The 18,148-nt window shown below is 32.8% G+C and overlaps 1 protein-coding gene across 1 annotated transcript in view; it reads right to left on the bottom strand.

The window, feature by feature from the left end:
• LOC132730290 (sortilin-related receptor-like) overlaps nucleotides 1–15,144 on the bottom strand; it is a gene marked incomplete at its 3' end in the record, with an annotated part of 49,605 nt that extends 34,461 nt beyond the window's left edge. Inside the window, 3 exon segments of the mRNA XM_060716180.1 lie at nucleotides 972–1,135; nucleotides 1,933–2,014; nucleotides 14,806–15,144. Coding sequence (XP_060572163.1) covers nucleotides 972–1,135; nucleotides 1,933–2,014; nucleotides 14,806–15,072 — 513 coding nt within the window.
• Nucleotides 15,145–18,148: the final 3,004 nt, after the last annotated feature.

Genomic DNA, 18,148 nt, shown 5'->3' with positions numbered 1-18,148 from the left:
ATTGATAGGGTGACAATGCCCTGTCTGGGGGGAAGTGATTCATTTGACTGGTGAATAAGATTTCTTCAGATGAGTTGGATATTGGTAAAGGGTTTCAAAACTTTACAAACATATTTTAATTTTAAATATTTACATCAAATTGTACCAGTGTGTATTGTTAAGAAAAATATCAGCAATGTTACGGATATCTTCATGAATCATGGGGTTTTAGTTTTCCTGGTTGCATATAACATGTTATTATACTAATCATAATATTATTACACTCCAAATTTTCATATCTTATTACAATTAAATAGCAAAACATTCAAAGGATTCTAAATTTATGGATGCAGAATTATATGCACATTAAGAGAAACAGATAACCTATATAAAATGTTTTTTTAACTTCCTTAATATAATACACAAGCAAAGGCCAATAATAACCACTTTAATAGTTACAAACTGATCTGCGAGGATCAGTCTGTCAGCTAACTAAGCTCACTAAGGAAAGCATCAAATTTGTAATCCCGGGTATTTCATGGTTTGCTGGCTTGATTCTCAGGCGGGACAAAATTTCTCCACAACAACGTATCTCGGACATTGTGACTAATGGTCATTTGTCTCTCACTGCTTATTAAGTAATCAAGTGGGAAATTGGTAATACATGTACCTGGTAACTCAAACAAAAGAATGAATCTCATAAAGCTGTAAACAGATAATGCTACAGGGATAATTTTTGTCCAAAAAAAATACAAGATTAAAGCAATGGCGTAAAAAATTCTGAAAATCCTGAATTTTATCTAAAACTGTTAAAGTTTCACAAAGAAAGAGTGTTTATAGTATCCGGAAAAGAAAGAAGGAAAATCCCAAAATTCTAGAATAATTCTAGACAAGTTTGCCCCATGGATTCAATGATGCAATGGTCACAGCCATGCATTCATGATGCAATGGTCACTTTATTTTAAGATACATTGTACAGAATGTAAACTTACATGGCTGTTGAGTGCAGGAGCATTGAAGAACTGTGATATAATCGCTTGCGTTCCGTCAAACAACTTCAGTTTATCATTCAGTGACGTAAATGTTCGACCATAATTATGTGACACAAACACATTACTTGTATGAACAGCGGAAAACGGTCTTCCAATTACTGAGCCTGAAAAAAACATATATTCAGTGTGAAAGAGTGGATATACAACAGTTCATACTCTTTAAGTTTCAGGGTTTAAATTAATGTAGAATGTTTTATGAAACATACTGTTATAACTTTGAGGCAGTCCTTTTGTTATAACTTTGAGGCAGTCCTTTACGGTTTCATTACTTACCAGAAAATTTGTTTGTTTGGTTTTATAGAATAGGTCATATGGCACCGAAACAGGAAAGATGATTTTGGCTAACCTCGGGTGTTACAAACATCAAAGCAACACCAAAGGGTTGAAACCACCTCACCTGCTTGGAGCTAAAGGGTTGCATAAATTGAGGTGATTCGAACCCATTCAGTCACCTCTTTGATCACGCAGGGATGCAACCCCTCAGCAACAAGGATACAACAAAGTAGAGGCTACAGGAGACACAAGGGCCTATAGTGTAAAATTTTGATGTTTTTTGTAGAAATAAAGAGACATAAACAATATGTATTTACCAATCTATTGTTAATAACTCATGATCTACATGTAGTAATTTTGTTACTGACTACATGCTCACAAATATTTTGGAAGAATTACTACTAGAACCTGGAAAGCTGTTTTTCGTTTGAATGGTTTGTTTTAATATGGAAAAAAAATCGTAATCTCCTCATAATACACATGTATTTTGACATTTACTCAAAGATGAGCATAGTATATCTTAAATACATTAACATTACACACTTTTACCGTGAACAGAGTAACAAATCATACATTCCCTTTTTGGAACTTCTTCTTCCTTAAAGGTACTTTAGAATTACAATCCTACCTTTTGTAAGGGCCAATATGACATCACTGTTTTGTCCTGCCCAGTGAATTACCATCTGCGAATGGCTGTCATTAAATGGAAACTGAAACAACAATGTAATACTGATTTTATTGTCGGCCTAGACATCAAAATACGACTTTATTTACATTATGCTACTTTAATAACAAATTATTTCACACTCAACACTACTTTCTGCAGGTGATAACCATCAATCATGCTTTGTATCCATTATTTAAATACTGTTGTGGCTGCATGGCTGAGTGGTTAATGTGTCTTACTAGTAATCTAATGATCACATTGGTTCAAACCCTGCCTGGGGCAAGTTGTTGTTTCCTTGAGCAAGACACTTTAAACTCCTTGCTCAGTACTGGTTGGTTCCAGAAACGGATTCGAAAAAGTGTATATATAAGCTAATATAGCTTCCTACACAATCGAACTGAAATAAATTCTGTATAAACCAGATTACCATTAGGTTAAAACATAAGGAAACACAGAATTTAGAACCACTAAACTGACGCTGGCATAAAAAAACAAGAGGGCCATGATGGCCCTGAGGTCGCTCACCTGTATATAGCCCCCCACCACCCCTCCGGGCCAATTTTTACCCAAGGGCTTTTATTTGTTTATTTGAACAGACTTGGTAGACACCCATAAGAAGATGTTTCATGCTAAACATCTAAGTTCTAGCTCATTGGGTTTTTTAAAAGAAGATTTTTTAAGTTTTTACTATACACATATAGTTAAAAACAATGACACCCCTGGGGCAGGGCCAGTTTTGACCCCCGGGCTTTTATTTGAACAAACTTTGTAGATATTTACTTAAAGATGTTTCATGCTTAATTTCTAAACTCTAGCTATTTGGGTTTTTTCAAAGAAGATTTTTAAGTGTTTTTTTTATATACATATATACAGAAAATCAATGAACCCCGGGGCGGGGCCAGTTTTGACCTCAGGGCTTTTATTTGAACAAACTTGGTAGACATTCACTAGAAGATGTGTCATGCCAAATATCTAAGCTCTAGCTCTTACAGTTCTTTAAAAGAAGATTTTTTAAGTTTTTACTATATGCATAAAGGAAAATCAATGACCCCCCGGGGCGGGGCCAATTTTGACCCCAGGGCTTTTATTTGAACAAACTTGGTAGACACCCACTAGAAGATGTTTCATCCCAAATATCTTAGCTCTAGCTCTTTGGGTTCTTTAAAAGAAGATTGTTTAAGTTTTTACTATATGCATATAGGGAAAATCAATGTCCCCCTGGGGCGGGGCCAATTTTGACCCCAGGGCTTTTATTTGAACAAACTTGGTAGACACTCATTAGAAGATGTTTCATGCCAAATATCTAAGCTCTAGCTCTTAGGGTTGTTTAAAAGAAGATAATTAAAGATTTTTCTTTCGGTTTCCATGGCAACCAGAGTTCTGCATGGAATTAAATTCTTTGAACAAAATAAAGGTGACCACCAAAGGAACATTCCTGTGAAGTTTGGATGAAATTGGCTCAGTGGTTTATGAGGAGATGTCATTTAAAGCAAAGTTTACGGACGGACAGACAACGGCCGGACGCCGGACGAAAAGCGATCACAAAAGCTCACCCTGTCACTTTGTGACAGGTGAGCTAAAAATGAAACAAACATTTTTTTTAATCTTATCATCCCCTTTAAAGCAGCACGCCTCCAGATTCATTCTAATTTTCATGAAAATTTTAAAATGTATTTAACAGTGTAATATTGTGAAGTTACAAAAAGAATTCAATTTACACATTATCAATGGCACTTACAACCCATGTAAACAAGAATTTGTAACAGAGTTACCAACGTCCCCCGCCCAGGGAGTTTTATATGAAGCATAAAATTGTGCTATTTCAAAAGATTGAGGTATGGACCTCAGGACATTCAGTCCAAAATTATGATCAATGCTAGATCTGCAAATGTAACAATAAATTTGTTAAAAAAATAAAATGAAACACGGAATTTAAAAATCTATCATGTTAAGCTTTGACCTCTAAGTGTGAACTTGACCTTGGAGGTAGAGGAGCAGGTGTTGTGCATGACATAACGTCTTATTATTGTGACTATTTGTGCCAAGTTATTTCAAAATCCCTTGAACTATGAAGAAGTTCTAGATTCAACACAAAATATACCCTATAACAGACTATGTTAATTTTTGACCTCTAAGTGTGACCTTGACCTTGGAGGTAGGGATGCAGGTGTTGCGCATGACACATCCTCTTATTATAGTGACTATTTTGTGCGAAGTATTTTCACAATCCTTTGATCTATGAAAAATTATAGACCTGACACAAAATATACCCTGTAACAGACTATGTAAGTATTTGACCTCCAAGTGTGACCTTGACCTTGGAGGTAGGTGACCGGTTTTTGCGCATGACACATCATCTGATTATTGTTAACAATTATGGCAAGTATTTACAAAAGTCCTTCATAGATAAGAAAGTTATGGACTGGACACGACATATACCCTCAAATAGACAATGTTGACCTTGAATGAACAAGTACGACCTTGACCCTGAAGGTACGGGTCTGGTTGTTGCGCATGACACATCGTCTTATTATAACAAACATTTGTGCCAAGTTATCTCAAATTCCTTTGATAAATGATAAAGTTATGGACCGGACACGAAATATACCCTGTAACAGACTATGTTAATATTTGACCTCCAAGTGTGACCTTGACGTTGAAGGTAGGCAACTGGTTTTTGCGCATGACACATCGTCTGATTATTATGAACAATTATGGCAAGTATTTACAAAAACCCTTCATAGATAAGAAAGTTATGGACCGGACACGAAATATACCCTGTAACAGAATATGTTAATATTTGACCTCCAAGTGTGACCTTGACCTTGAAGGTAGGTGACTGCTTTTTCCGCATGACACATCGTCTGATAATTGTGAACAATTATGGCAAGTATTTACAAAATCCCTTCATAGATAAGAAAGTTATGGACCGGACACGAAATATACCCTGTAACAGACTATGTTAATATTTGACCTCCAAGTGTGACCTTGACCTTGAAGGTAGGTGACTGGTTTTTGCGCATGACACATTGTCTGATTATTGTGAACAATTATGGCAAGTATTTACAAAATCCCTTCATAGATAAGAAAGTTATGGACCGGACACGACATATACCCTCAAATAGGCAATTTTGACCTTGAATGAGCAAGTGTGACCTTGACCCTGGAGGTAGGGGTCTGGTTGTTGCGCATGACACATCGTCTTATTATAATAAACATTTGTGCCAAGTTATTTCAAATTCCTTTCATAAATGACAAAGTTATGGACCGGACACGAAAGTGTGACGGACGGACAGACGGACGGACGGACGGACAGACAGACGGACGGAGCCTATTTCTATATCCCCCTTTTTTCTTCGAAAAGGCGGGGGACAATTACCATAAAGAGGTCAAAATATGCAAAAATAGCACTTACTGTGTTAGTAATGAAGTAGATATAAAGTTATAAATACTGAAAAATTGGTCATTAATCGCACATAACATGTAAATTATTACTAGAATTTTGAATCTTTATACATTTCCTAAAATCTTACATATTTCTCAGGTTTGATTTTATCGAAATATTTTTGCTCATCTGGAGGCTTGCAGCTTTAAAACATCATTGATTAATCATATGTAGTGAGGTTTCAAATACATTATCAAAACACAAAATGCATTTATAATTAGAATACCAGGAGCTTTATATCATTTTTTGGTCCACATAGCCAGCAAACAAATTTTGCTTCAAATAGATTAAGATAAATGTGCGTATCGTGTAGCATGACTTGAGACATGCATGTTTACAAACAACATGCATTTATTCAATATTATATTCACTTCCCGTATGAAAATTTACATAAAAGTCAATACTTTCTTTTGTGAAAACTGTGACTCAGAAATCTAAGGAGGTAATTTAATATCCAGAATCTGTCCTATTATGTACCTGAGAGTACAGAAAATTATATAAAGATTTTAAAGTATTAATACAAGTGTATTTATAACGGTGTACTTTTAAAGGCTATCTCATATCAATAAAATATACTGTTAAAGCTAAAAGCATTAAATGTGGCTTCAAATGCTGTTCATAGAAAATTAACAAAATCAAATATTAAACTTTCAATCAACAGTAAATGGTACATAAGTAGGGGATATTTAAGTTTTTTCTAATAATACAAGATTTATTTTCGGTAATAAATATTTCATGAGTCTCAGTGGCAGTAGCCGTGAGTGAAATATGATAATCGTAATACTACATGATGAAAATAAATCCTGTATTTATATAGCAAAAAAAATTGAATTTCCTGTTTATTATAATAATACATTTTTCTTTTTTGACATTACAATTCGAAAGACTTCCTCTGTTTTGTGCATTGGTTGAATTTAGAAGAAACAGTCAAGCAAGACACCAGTGAAAGCACAGACAATATATTTCACTGTAGTGAAAAATAAATTTTTACAATGAAAATATAAAATATGAAAATACACATTTTATTTCATCAATATTTCTCAATATTTCATTTGTAAGTATATAATAAAATTAATTGCCCTGAACAGTCTCTTCTGAATGATACTGACTTCTGTAAATAATTTTACTAAAAGCAAGTTTTCAAAATTTATTCATTGCATTAAAAATGCAAACCCTTCACCCATTGGAGCAGAAAGTGGCGCAGCTAATCATTGCAGTGTGACCATATATTGCTGGTAGCTGAATTTTTATATTCTGATGCTGAAATCCTATGAAACTTTAATAAAGTGTACCAAATTCAAAGCAGAACAAATCCATTACATAAATTCAGCAGGTTATACCATTACAGGTTGCATGATATAAAGATTGTCCTATCATATACTGACTGTAACAAAACTGTATTTAAAAATGTCATTTTTTCATTTCAGACACTATTAGGCACCACAGTAGAACCATCTTCTTTCCATAACTACCATAGCTAAATAGCTTCCTCACAGAAGTCACTGGTGGGATTTGAGCCCACAGTAGTGAGGGTTTAGTGGTTTGAAGTTAGTGTGACTTTAAAGATCCCGTTACACAATTTTGTGATACTGTGATACTTAATAGGGTTTTCTAATATTTCCATATGTTTACGACATCTCTTGATTACTTTTTCTGTACCAGGAAAGACTGGGCTTGCATAACTGTTCTGCCTCTTTAAAATAAAGTTATCATCATCATCATCATCATCATCTTCATCATCATCATCATCATCATCATCAATAACAACTATATCATCAACATCAACAACAACTATTATCATTATCCTGACCATCATTATTTATAACATCATCATTTTTATCCTTATATTCATCATACCAATTATCAATATCATCATTATTGTCATTACCATAATTTATTCTGATGTCAGAGTCTTACCACAAAAGTTAAATGTCTCCAATTTATCTTATAAAATAATTTGTTTAAACATTTTATATCTAAAATTGTGGGTTTTTTAACAGGATATAAAGTAATAAAAACACACAGATAAACATGTATTGTTTAAACCAACCATAAAATTAATATGACACATATTTCTTACAAAAGGGTAAACTTTGAAACCCAATACCTATGCTTCAATATTTTATAATGACAAGTTTAATAGTACAACATGTGCCATGAACCATTTTTTCTTATTATACAGTTGTATAAGCAAGCATATAAATTTTTACCAATTTTATACTCTGTTAAACCATGAACCTGCTGATTTTATGTAATGGATTTGCCCAGCTTTGAATTTTGAACAGTCCATTCAAAGTTTAAGATATTTCAATGTTAAAATACAAAAATTGAGCGACCTCGTCAGAGAGCACATGGTCTTTTGTTTTTTTGTTTTTTTTTAAAGGCCCATTAAGCTCCAAAAATTATACTGTTTTTTTTATAGGACTGTATACTTATAAATGAAATATTGAGAAATATTGATGAAATAAAAAAGTGTATTTTCATTTTCCGTATTTTCACTGTAAAAATTTATTTTTCACTGCAGTGAAGCATATTTTCCATATTTTCACTGGTGTCTTGCTGGAAAAATTTCATCTTAATTCACCCAATACACAAATTTAAAAGTAAATTCTTTCTAATCATAAGGTTATATTGTGAAATATTCATTTTCACACCACTCAATAAAAAATAAATCCTGTATTTATAGAAAAAAAACTTGAATATCCTCCATTTATTTTTCAAAACCTTTTTATTTTTCGAGACCTAATTCAGAAGTTACTCATTGGCTGAATCATCTTTAGCTTCCTTTGCACTTTGGAATAAAGTACAGTTAAAGTGATTTTGTATTTTGTATGAAAGTCAAAATACCACTTTATTTACATTTTTGCTACTTTAATAACAAATTAAACATATTTCACATACAGTACTACTTTCTGCAGGTGATTATCGTCAATCATGCTCTTATTAGTATAAAGCATACCGGGTATGTTTGTTCTTTCTAAAGAAGAAAAATGTACTGTTCTGAGGTTTAAAGCTGCATGCCTCCAGACGATCCAAAATATATTTGAGAACATCAAACTTGAACAAAACGTATTGAGACTTTAAGAAAAGTAAACAGATTTAAAATTCAAGTAATGATTTACATATAATGTTCTATTAATGACTGATTTTGCAATATTTTATCAGCAATTTTTATCAATTTTTGCACAGTTTGACTGTCTTTTGTGATTTACATGGATTGTTAGCGCGGTTTACAATGAGTAACTTTTTCTTTGTCCACTACACAATATTTTTACTTTTAAATACATTTTTCAAAATTTCCATGAAAATTAGCATGTCTGTGTAGTCATGCTGCTTTAATAAGTCTTTAACATTACAAAACATTTTGATTAAATACTTCCAAATCTACCTGATATAACATAACCAGGAAAGCATGGTCTTCTTAAGGCAAAACAAACTTATCTGTAGCTAAATTTTTGAAACTGAATTACCTTACATCAACAATGGACAGTTCTAAATTCAAAACAAAACAGGCCCATAACAAAAATTTAGGGCAATAGAGGTTAAACGTTCAGTATGGAAAGAGAAACAATTTACAAAAGATATAATCATTTTTCTTGTTTATAGATCATTTACATGTAGCATATCTTGTTTTGTTATACTTTCAATCTGTACCAATAAACTGGCTCTGCTTATAATTTGGAAGTACCTTAAATGAAAACTTTAGGGGTTTTGATATGAAACAGCTAAAAAAAATTTGCCGTATGATACAGGACAGTGTCCGGTTTAAAGTACAAATTGCACCAGTCTATTTAGCTAAAATTTCGGACACTAAAGAGACAAGACAGTCAAAATCATATACAAAATTTCAATTCAGTATAAATGCATAAAATAACTTTGATATTTTTTGTATCATTATCAGATTCTCATATTATATTTTGTTTTTTGTTTGTTTTGTGTTTTTGTTTTTTTCTTCTTTTTATTTAATCATTAAAATAGTACAAAACTTATATTCTATCTGTACACTGAGCACAAACTTCTGTCATATAACACTTATACAATTTTTTCACTAATAAGACAACCTTAAGGTCAGGTTAAAGTAAGGCAAATAAAATTTACAGTACATCTACAATTTCTACGTAGTTATTTTTGAAAATTTATATAAGTGTATACAGTACATGTTCAGTTTCTATGTAGTTATTTTTTGAAAATTTATATAAGTCTAAACTTGCAAGAGATGTAAACATTTTGTCATTATCAGATGACTGGTAACCTTTATAAGTCTATTGCTTTTTTTAATGCTTAAAAGAACTATAAATATGACTATTAAATAATGTCAATGTACTCTTAATATTTACTACATGCATTATAATACAAAAAGTATTACGATACTATTCTTTTGTAACAAGAACCCTCCAGGTTTTATTTTAAGTCATATAGAAATCAAGCAACTGTAACACAAATCCATATGTAACTGATATAACATCACCCAATATATTTTGACTAAAGGTTCCCTTCATTCGTTGCTTATTCTCAAATATATAAATTGACCAAAATTTTGTTTTGTATACAATGTGTGTAATAACTCATTACGGGTCAAGATCGTGATTGTTCAGTGCTTTGAACCTGATTTTGGACATCTACTTCCTCCTTATGTTCCTCGACCTGATTTGGGACATCTACATGGTTCAACAAAAATAACAAGAGTCCTACTGAGGAAAATCTAATTTAACCTTGTGTTTTGATATAGCTACAAGCGAAATATAAACACAATCATTGAAATCCTTCAAAACTTATCCTGCTCAAACCAATGATTTTACATAAAATTTGGATAAAAAAAGAGTTATAACTCTGTCAATAATTATGTTGATTGCAGTGAAGATCTAATTTGACCTGTGTTTTGATACATGTATATGTAATTCCATATCAAATATAAACAAAATCAACAAAAACCTTCAAAACTTATCTTGCTGAAAAATCATTTTACAGAAAATTTGGTTAAAAAGGGGTATTTCTCTAAATAGTAAGTTGATTGCAGGGAAAATAGAACTTAACCTGTGTTTTGATAGTACAATTTACACACATGCCAAGTTTAAACACAATTATTGAAAACCTTCAAAGTTATCCTCCAGAAACAACAACCATGGACCTTTCCGGTTTTTCGTAGTGGAACATTTAGCCACATCTTTTCCATTCATTGCTAGGTCAACTGCTCACAAACAGTATCACAAACATAAGCACATGCTCTTTTGTGCAAATCAGGTCAACCAGTGACTATGTATTATGTAAGTGTAGCGATTGGATAACAAGTTAGCCAATTTACATAAAACTGTAAACACCAAAAAGGTCCATTGAAATCTTTCAAAAGTTATCCTGCAGAAAACATTGATAATTTCACAGAATATTATGGTTAAAAAGGGGTAAAACTCTGTCAATAACAAGCTGACTGCAGTGAGAATCAAACAGAACTTAAATAGAGTTATATCATAATATATCCAAGTGTTTCTGAACTTTCTTCAGGCATTAAAGAATTCATTTGGAAGTGAAAGTGTGACCATGACCTTTGAGTCTGAAACCTGATTATTACACACAACAGATTATCATATAACTCATCATGTCCAACACATCTATGTCAGGTTTTATAAAAAATCCTGCCTAAATCAACCAGAAATGACAGATCAATTAACCGGACACAACCAGCAAAGCACTAACATGTATATGGAAAATTTGCATCATGACATTGGATGTACAAGCATGACCTTGACCTGGAGCCTGTGCAAGGCACTTCATCATGACCAACTCATTTGTAAATCTTAAGTTATTTCAAGAATATATAAACAGTTAACAGATTTGGTGACCTGATACAACCATCATTGCACTTCTACGAGAAATGGCTTTTAAGTCTAAGTGAAACCATGCCCATGGACCTATAAACCTGGAACCTTGCACATAACGCATTGTCTCAATGTGCTACAATATACATAATCATGTATATAAATGTATGTATAGTGTATCTGCTGAATTATTTCAAAATTAATACATGAACAAAAAAGTTATAATCTCATCATTTGAAGTTAATGACTGCTGGACAGAAACTCCAGCTGCTTTTAAAACAGCATATCTCCAGAACATAACAGAATAATTACCATCTTACTAATATTTCAAAATATCTCTTCAAAAACATACTATAGTTGAAAGAAATCAGTTTGCTTTTTGGCCAGCAGGATATACCTTCTTTTGATCTCTTATTATACAACAGAATTCTTTCATCCAGGTTATATTAATACCATCTGATTGTACAGGACAATCTCACGGCCTTGATCCAGAATGCACAGAATTCAAGCTCATATCAAAAACAAAGAAGTAAACAAAAAATGTCAAACAAAACATATGCCCCCTTTCTAGCCCTTGACCCACATTACTGGTTATTTTGTTGTAGAAACTTGCCATAAATGGGTACATGGAAGTGTTCAGTTATGGAAAAAAGAAAAAAAATGAAGACTGTGTCAGTGTGTGATAATTTTCAAGATAATGAGCAGAAACCATTCTGACATATAAGGCCCCTGTGAACTTGACCTTTGAACTAGTGACCCCCAAAAATAGGGGTCATCTACAAGTATTGACCAATCACTATAGGAAATATGTAAGACTTTGTGATAATCAGCTTTCAAGATAATGAGCTGAAATCATACTACCATTCAAGGACCCTGTGACCTTGACCTTTGACCTGGTGACCCCAAAATCAATAGGGGTCACTTACTAGTTATGACCAATCAATATGTGAAATATGAAGACTTTGTAATAAATTGTAACCAAGATAATGAGCAGAAAGCATTCTAACAAATATGGCCCCTATGATCTTGACCTTTGACCTGGTGACCCCAAAATCAATAGGGGTCATCTACTAGTTATAACCACTCAATATGTGAAATATGAAGACTTTGTGATAAAAAGTAACCAAGATAATCAGCAGAAATCATACTACCAATCAAGGCCCCTGCGACCTTAACCTTTGATCAAGTGACCCTGGGGTCATCAACTAGTTATGACCAATCAATATGTGAAATATGAAGACTTTGTGCTAATCAGCTTTCAAGATAATGAGCGGTAAGCATTCTAACATTTATGAACCCTGTGACCTTGACCTTTGACCTGGTGACCCCAAAATCAATAGGGGGCATCTACTAGTTATAACCACTCAATATGTGAAATATGAAGACTTTGTGATAAATAGTAACCAAGATAATCAGTAGAAATCATGCTACCAATCAAGGCCCCTGTGACCTTGACCTTTGACCCCAAAATCAATAGGGGTCATCAACTAGTTATGACCACTCAATATGTGAAATATGAAGACTTTGTGATAAATAGTAACCAAGATAATCAGTAGAAATCATGCTACCAATCAAGGCCCCTGTAACCTTGACCTTTGACCCCAAAATCAATAGGGGTCATTGACTAGTTATGACCAATCAATATGTGAAATATGAAGACTTTGTAATAAATAGTAACCAAGATAATGAGCTGAAACAATTCTAACATTTAAGGCCCCTGTGACCTTGACCTTTGACATAGTGACCCCAAAATCAATAGGGGGTCATCTACTAGTTATGACCAATCAATATGTGAAATATGAAGACTTTGTTATCAATAGTTTTCTATTTTATCTAATTTGTGTTAAGACTTTAGTTCTGGCTTCCAAAACTTTATATGCCGCTTTTTAATATTTTTGTTTTTCATCTGATGCGGAATTAAAGTTTTGGATTAGACCCGTTACGAAACCTGGCCAGAATAACATAAGTTGATTTTAATAACCTTATTTTTAATTTGCAAATACCCTTGACCAAATCAATTCTTGTGCATTTTGCGATAAAACAATTATTTTAATATCGTGCTATACCATTTAAAGTATCAAAATATTAATACTGTCATTAAAATTGCCTATTTAACTGTGAAACATCAATTACACCGACTACAGTCAGCCATGACCTTGTATGACGTCATTGGTCAATGTTTTTATTTATTTTCTTTAAGTTTTTAGTACTTAAATATCATTATATTCAAATTGAATCTAAAAGTCAGTAAATCACCTTTTTCAATATCTTTATAAAAAAGTAATTTATAATTTAAAAGTTGGAAGCACATGGATGGATCATTCTACCGTCCCATAAAGGTTAATCTCATAATCATGTGGTCAAACATGTTGGCAATATGGCGGCCAAGGGATCTGCTGAATTTTTTACCTGTCTGAAACTACTAGGTAGTTTATGTTCATGATAATATTTCAATGTGTCAATCCTTGGCTTATCAACAGATTATACATATTAATATCAAGGTATGCTTTACTTTAATTCATGGCATGTTCGATGAATGTATATGTCACTATACGAGCGTGTCAGATTCCTGACATGATTATTGGTGGATTTACCCTAGGGGTCTGTCTTCAGCGTTCACGTCATGTCATAGTTGTATATAAACGGGTATGCTGAAGACCTTAAGCTATTTCGTGTACTGTAATTATACAGTACTGGCATGCGAGCAGTTCCCGTACAAAAATCGTAGTTACTTAAACATTATTTTTTATTACGCTCACTCACCAAAATTTGAATGTTACACATCACTAGTTGGCTCGTCACACAAATCATGGAAATTCCATCATGTTCTAAACATAGAATAACCCTTAGTTATGAGGCCTCATATGGGGTACCGAAATTATCCATTATTTTGTATGAAGAGAAGTAGTTCCCGTACATAAAATTTAACCCATTATAATTATACAATTTTGTTATATCGGACCTATTTTTCAATTATAATTGTTGAACAGACCATTTTCTAAGAGATAAATAGATGTAATTCAGGAAATAGAGCGTAGACTAAACGCTGGTATCTATTACACGGTACCGTTACCCCAACGCATTCTCATACAATGGCATGCTTGAATGCATGATATTTTACGCATCAAAGCCATAAAATTATTTAATATAGTAATATTGATCAAAATTCTGATAATTAAACAAGTTTTCATCACATTGCCTACTTATCTGTAACAGGTGGTATTAGTGGAAAACGCTTTAACAGGCCTCACGTGTAAGTATTTTAGCGCATGCGCGCAAGGACGGAATCCCCCAGAGAAAACAAGGTCACGTTTTGACAACGCACAGGTGAAAGTGATTTAAAATGAGACTTTTATACATACTGCCGAACTGACACTTAGATTTTGTCTCTTTTATGCGTTTAAATGAAAAATACAGGTACTGCTTCTGTACGGGAACTGCTCGCATGCCAGTACAGTTTAAATTTTACATGTCTTAACAATAATTTTGCAATATCCGTACAGTACTTAGTAGTTGCAAACTTATTATAAATAGAAGAAAAATTTGTTACATGATATATCTTCTAGAAATACCTACCGATGAGCTATTTGGTTTTAATCCGTTTTCAACAGCTCTTCTGTACCGAGAACTTTTTACATCATTAAGAGCATCTTGCACAAAATGCGGAATATTTTTCTCAACAACATTTTTCTCTTTCATAACATAATTCAATGTCCTGGAAGTGGTGTCCTTTTCCCTCAAGCTTTCTGCTATATGAATAGACTTTCCAATGTCTTTGAAACTAAATGTCAACGAATAACCAACAAAGTTTAATAACAAAAGTAGAAAAATATCCCTTGCCATTTTCGTAAACAGGAAGCGAAATACGCGAATTGATTTGGATCACTCGATTGTTTTGGTTATGACGTATTTTTCAGATCACATGACTTAGCAGACATGCGAAATGAAATTCATTTCGCGAAATGAAATTTATCATAGTTTTAGGCGGTACTTGATTTCGGTAAAGTTACCGAAATCAACTTTTCATTACCGAAATCAACTTATAAAATCACAATTAAGCGTTTTATTCTATTTTTTTCATTATAATATATTACATAGAGGATATTTGTTTGTTTTGCATGTAAGATTGAAATATAATTTCACTGAGTGAAAACCAGATGCAATATTTTCACGAGTGGCGTAGCCACGAGTGAAAATATAATAGCTGGTGTTCACGAATGAAATATATTTCAATCTTATATGTAAAACAAATAAATTTTCTTTTTATTTTATGTTTTTAATTGATTTTAAGCTATTTTTTTTTACTGATTTTGCCGCATAACGTCGCGCATCTCCTTTGTGACGTCATTATATCATGACGTCACATCATCAGTTTTGAAATCTAGTTCCGTTAAATTTCTCTAATTTTGTTAAATTTCTAACATGATGTATGATAACATTGACTTTCTTTTCTTAAAGAAGCAAAATTTACGAAAGACGGCATTTATTTCTGCCTGTTATTCCATTTAGTTATGATTTTCTGTTCATCCGCATTCAGATATAGTTCGGCTACAGTGAAAATTATATTTTATAAATTTCACTAGTGGTTTATCAGAATATAATCATCTGATATATTACAATAAAACACTGGAAAGCATAAAATAGGTTAAGTTTGACTTTCATGCAAAAAATCAGTTCGAAATAATTATTAATAATGAAATTAGAAACAAATAACTAAATATCAAGATTATTCCCTGATTTGTCACGAACCGAAATATATGTTACAATACCGAAATCGACTTGGAAAATCATAATTAAGCGTTCTATTATATTTTTTCATTATAATCTATTACAATAGGTTTAGTTTGACTTTCATGCAAAAAATCAGTTCGAAATAATCATTTATAATGAAATTAGAAACAAATAACTAAATATCAAGATAACTTCCCTGATTTGTCACGAACCGAAATATATGTTATCATACCGAATGTGTTGCAATACCGAAATCAAATCAGATTTCATTTCAAAGATGAGATCAACCCCTAAATAATTATCCAGTTGTTTAAGGTACTTTTAAAAATCAGATATTCTCCATTGCATAGAATATAGTTTGTCCTCACAGATTAAATATTCAAATAAAACTTCATAAAAGTGAGCTTAATGTAACATGTTTATCATTTTATTATTTATTATTTTTTACTTTCCTGTACTGTAAGATATGGCCATTTTATTATGATTTGATTAAAATAAAAAGACGTAGCGGTAGCCATTCATCATACATTGAAACACCTTTACTAATAAGGAGCAAGCATACACGTGCTCGGACAATGGAGGTGTTAGTTGACATAACATACTCGTTCACTGCAATCCTTTAATATACATCGGCGCATGGAAACTTTAAAATATCCAAACAACATAATTAGACATGATTAATTTTAACATGAAATTAAAGCTGCTTGTCTCCATTAAGACAAAAAGTACATTACAGTTTAATATAAAATGACGTATAGCGACCATCCCTATATAATATATATCAAAAGACTTTTTTTTTTATAGTTTTATACTATAAATATTTCAGATCTAGTAAGCTGGTAAAAATATGATATTATATTAAATAAATTGTCAAAAGATCTGTTTTAACTAACATATAGGGGTGGTCGCTATACGTTTCGGTAGAAAACATTTCGGTATACATTGTATGAGACAATATAAGGTGCTTTGATATAATTATTACCAAATTGTGTATCCAGTTGGTTTAAACATATTTATTCAACAAAACTTTAGCAAGTGAACAATATTTACAAAGTACATTTTGGGATTGGGCAGAAAGCTATAAAGCTTATAAATGTCCTCTCCCAGTATCCATAATGAATTTCACTACTTATTTGAATGTACATAGTTTAATGACATTGTAGGCGTAAATTTCTTCTTTCAAGTTTTTTTATGTTCATTCAATATTTTTAACTTGACAGATTAATGAAAAGTTGTGATAAAACAATACTACTAAACGTTCTCTGTTTTGTAAAAAAGAATAATATATTAAAATTTAGATAATACTTTTCATTCTCCGTTTCTGTTCCTGTTTGTTTCATTGTTAATGGGTATTGGTCTCTTACTCTTGTTTATTTTACATACCGGTAGTCATAATTGTATTCTTTTATACGAGCGGAAGTCAGAAAATATCCGGACTTTTGACTCGTTCTCGAAAACCATTCAACATTTTAAAAAATCTTTCTACTGATCAAAATATTCTCCACCTACGTCTACTCACTTTTGCCATCTTCGTGGGAGCTTTTGTATTCCCGCTGTGAACCATGACGTAGACCTATTTTTAGGTACTGTGTAACAGCAGATATCAAAGCCGCCCTGATCTTATATTTCTTTCCAGCAAGCAATTTTTTCAGTTCTGGAAACAAATAAAAGTCACAGGGGGCGAGGTCTGGGCGAGGAGGGTGAGACAACAATTGCCATTTGTAAGAGTTGATAACCTCCACTGTAGCTGCGGCGGTATGGGAGGGGGTGTTATCGTGAAGAAGGAGGACATTTTTCTGTGCTAACCTGGGACGCATTTGCTTCAGCTTTTCTCTGAGATTTTTCAGAATTACTAGTACTTGGCGTTGACAGTTTGACCTTTTGGCATGAAATGAGTAAGTATCATTCCTCGTGAATCCCAAAAGGCAACAGGCATGACTTTGCCAGCCGAAGGAGACAGCTTAAACTTTTTAGGAGGTGGGGAACCAGCTCGTTTCCACTGCTTTGACTGAGCTTTTGTCTCAGGTTCGGAATAATGAACCCGCATCTCATCTCCAGTGATAATGCGGTTCAAAAACATATCTCCTTCACGATTAAAACGACTTAAATGTTCTTTTGCATTGGTTACTCTGGTTGCCTTTCGATCTGCGGACAGATGTCTAGGCACCCACCTGGCACTTACCTTGCT

This window comes from Ruditapes philippinarum, unplaced genomic scaffold (genome assembly GCF_026571515.1).
Source record: "Ruditapes philippinarum isolate M1 unplaced genomic scaffold, ASM2657151v2 ctg6257_1_1_1_1, whole genome shotgun sequence".
Taxonomy (NCBI): domain Eukaryota; kingdom Metazoa; phylum Mollusca; class Bivalvia; order Venerida; family Veneridae; genus Ruditapes; species Ruditapes philippinarum.
Note: the sequence above shows the minus strand (reverse complement) of the source record. Positions and strands in the feature narration are given on the sequence as shown.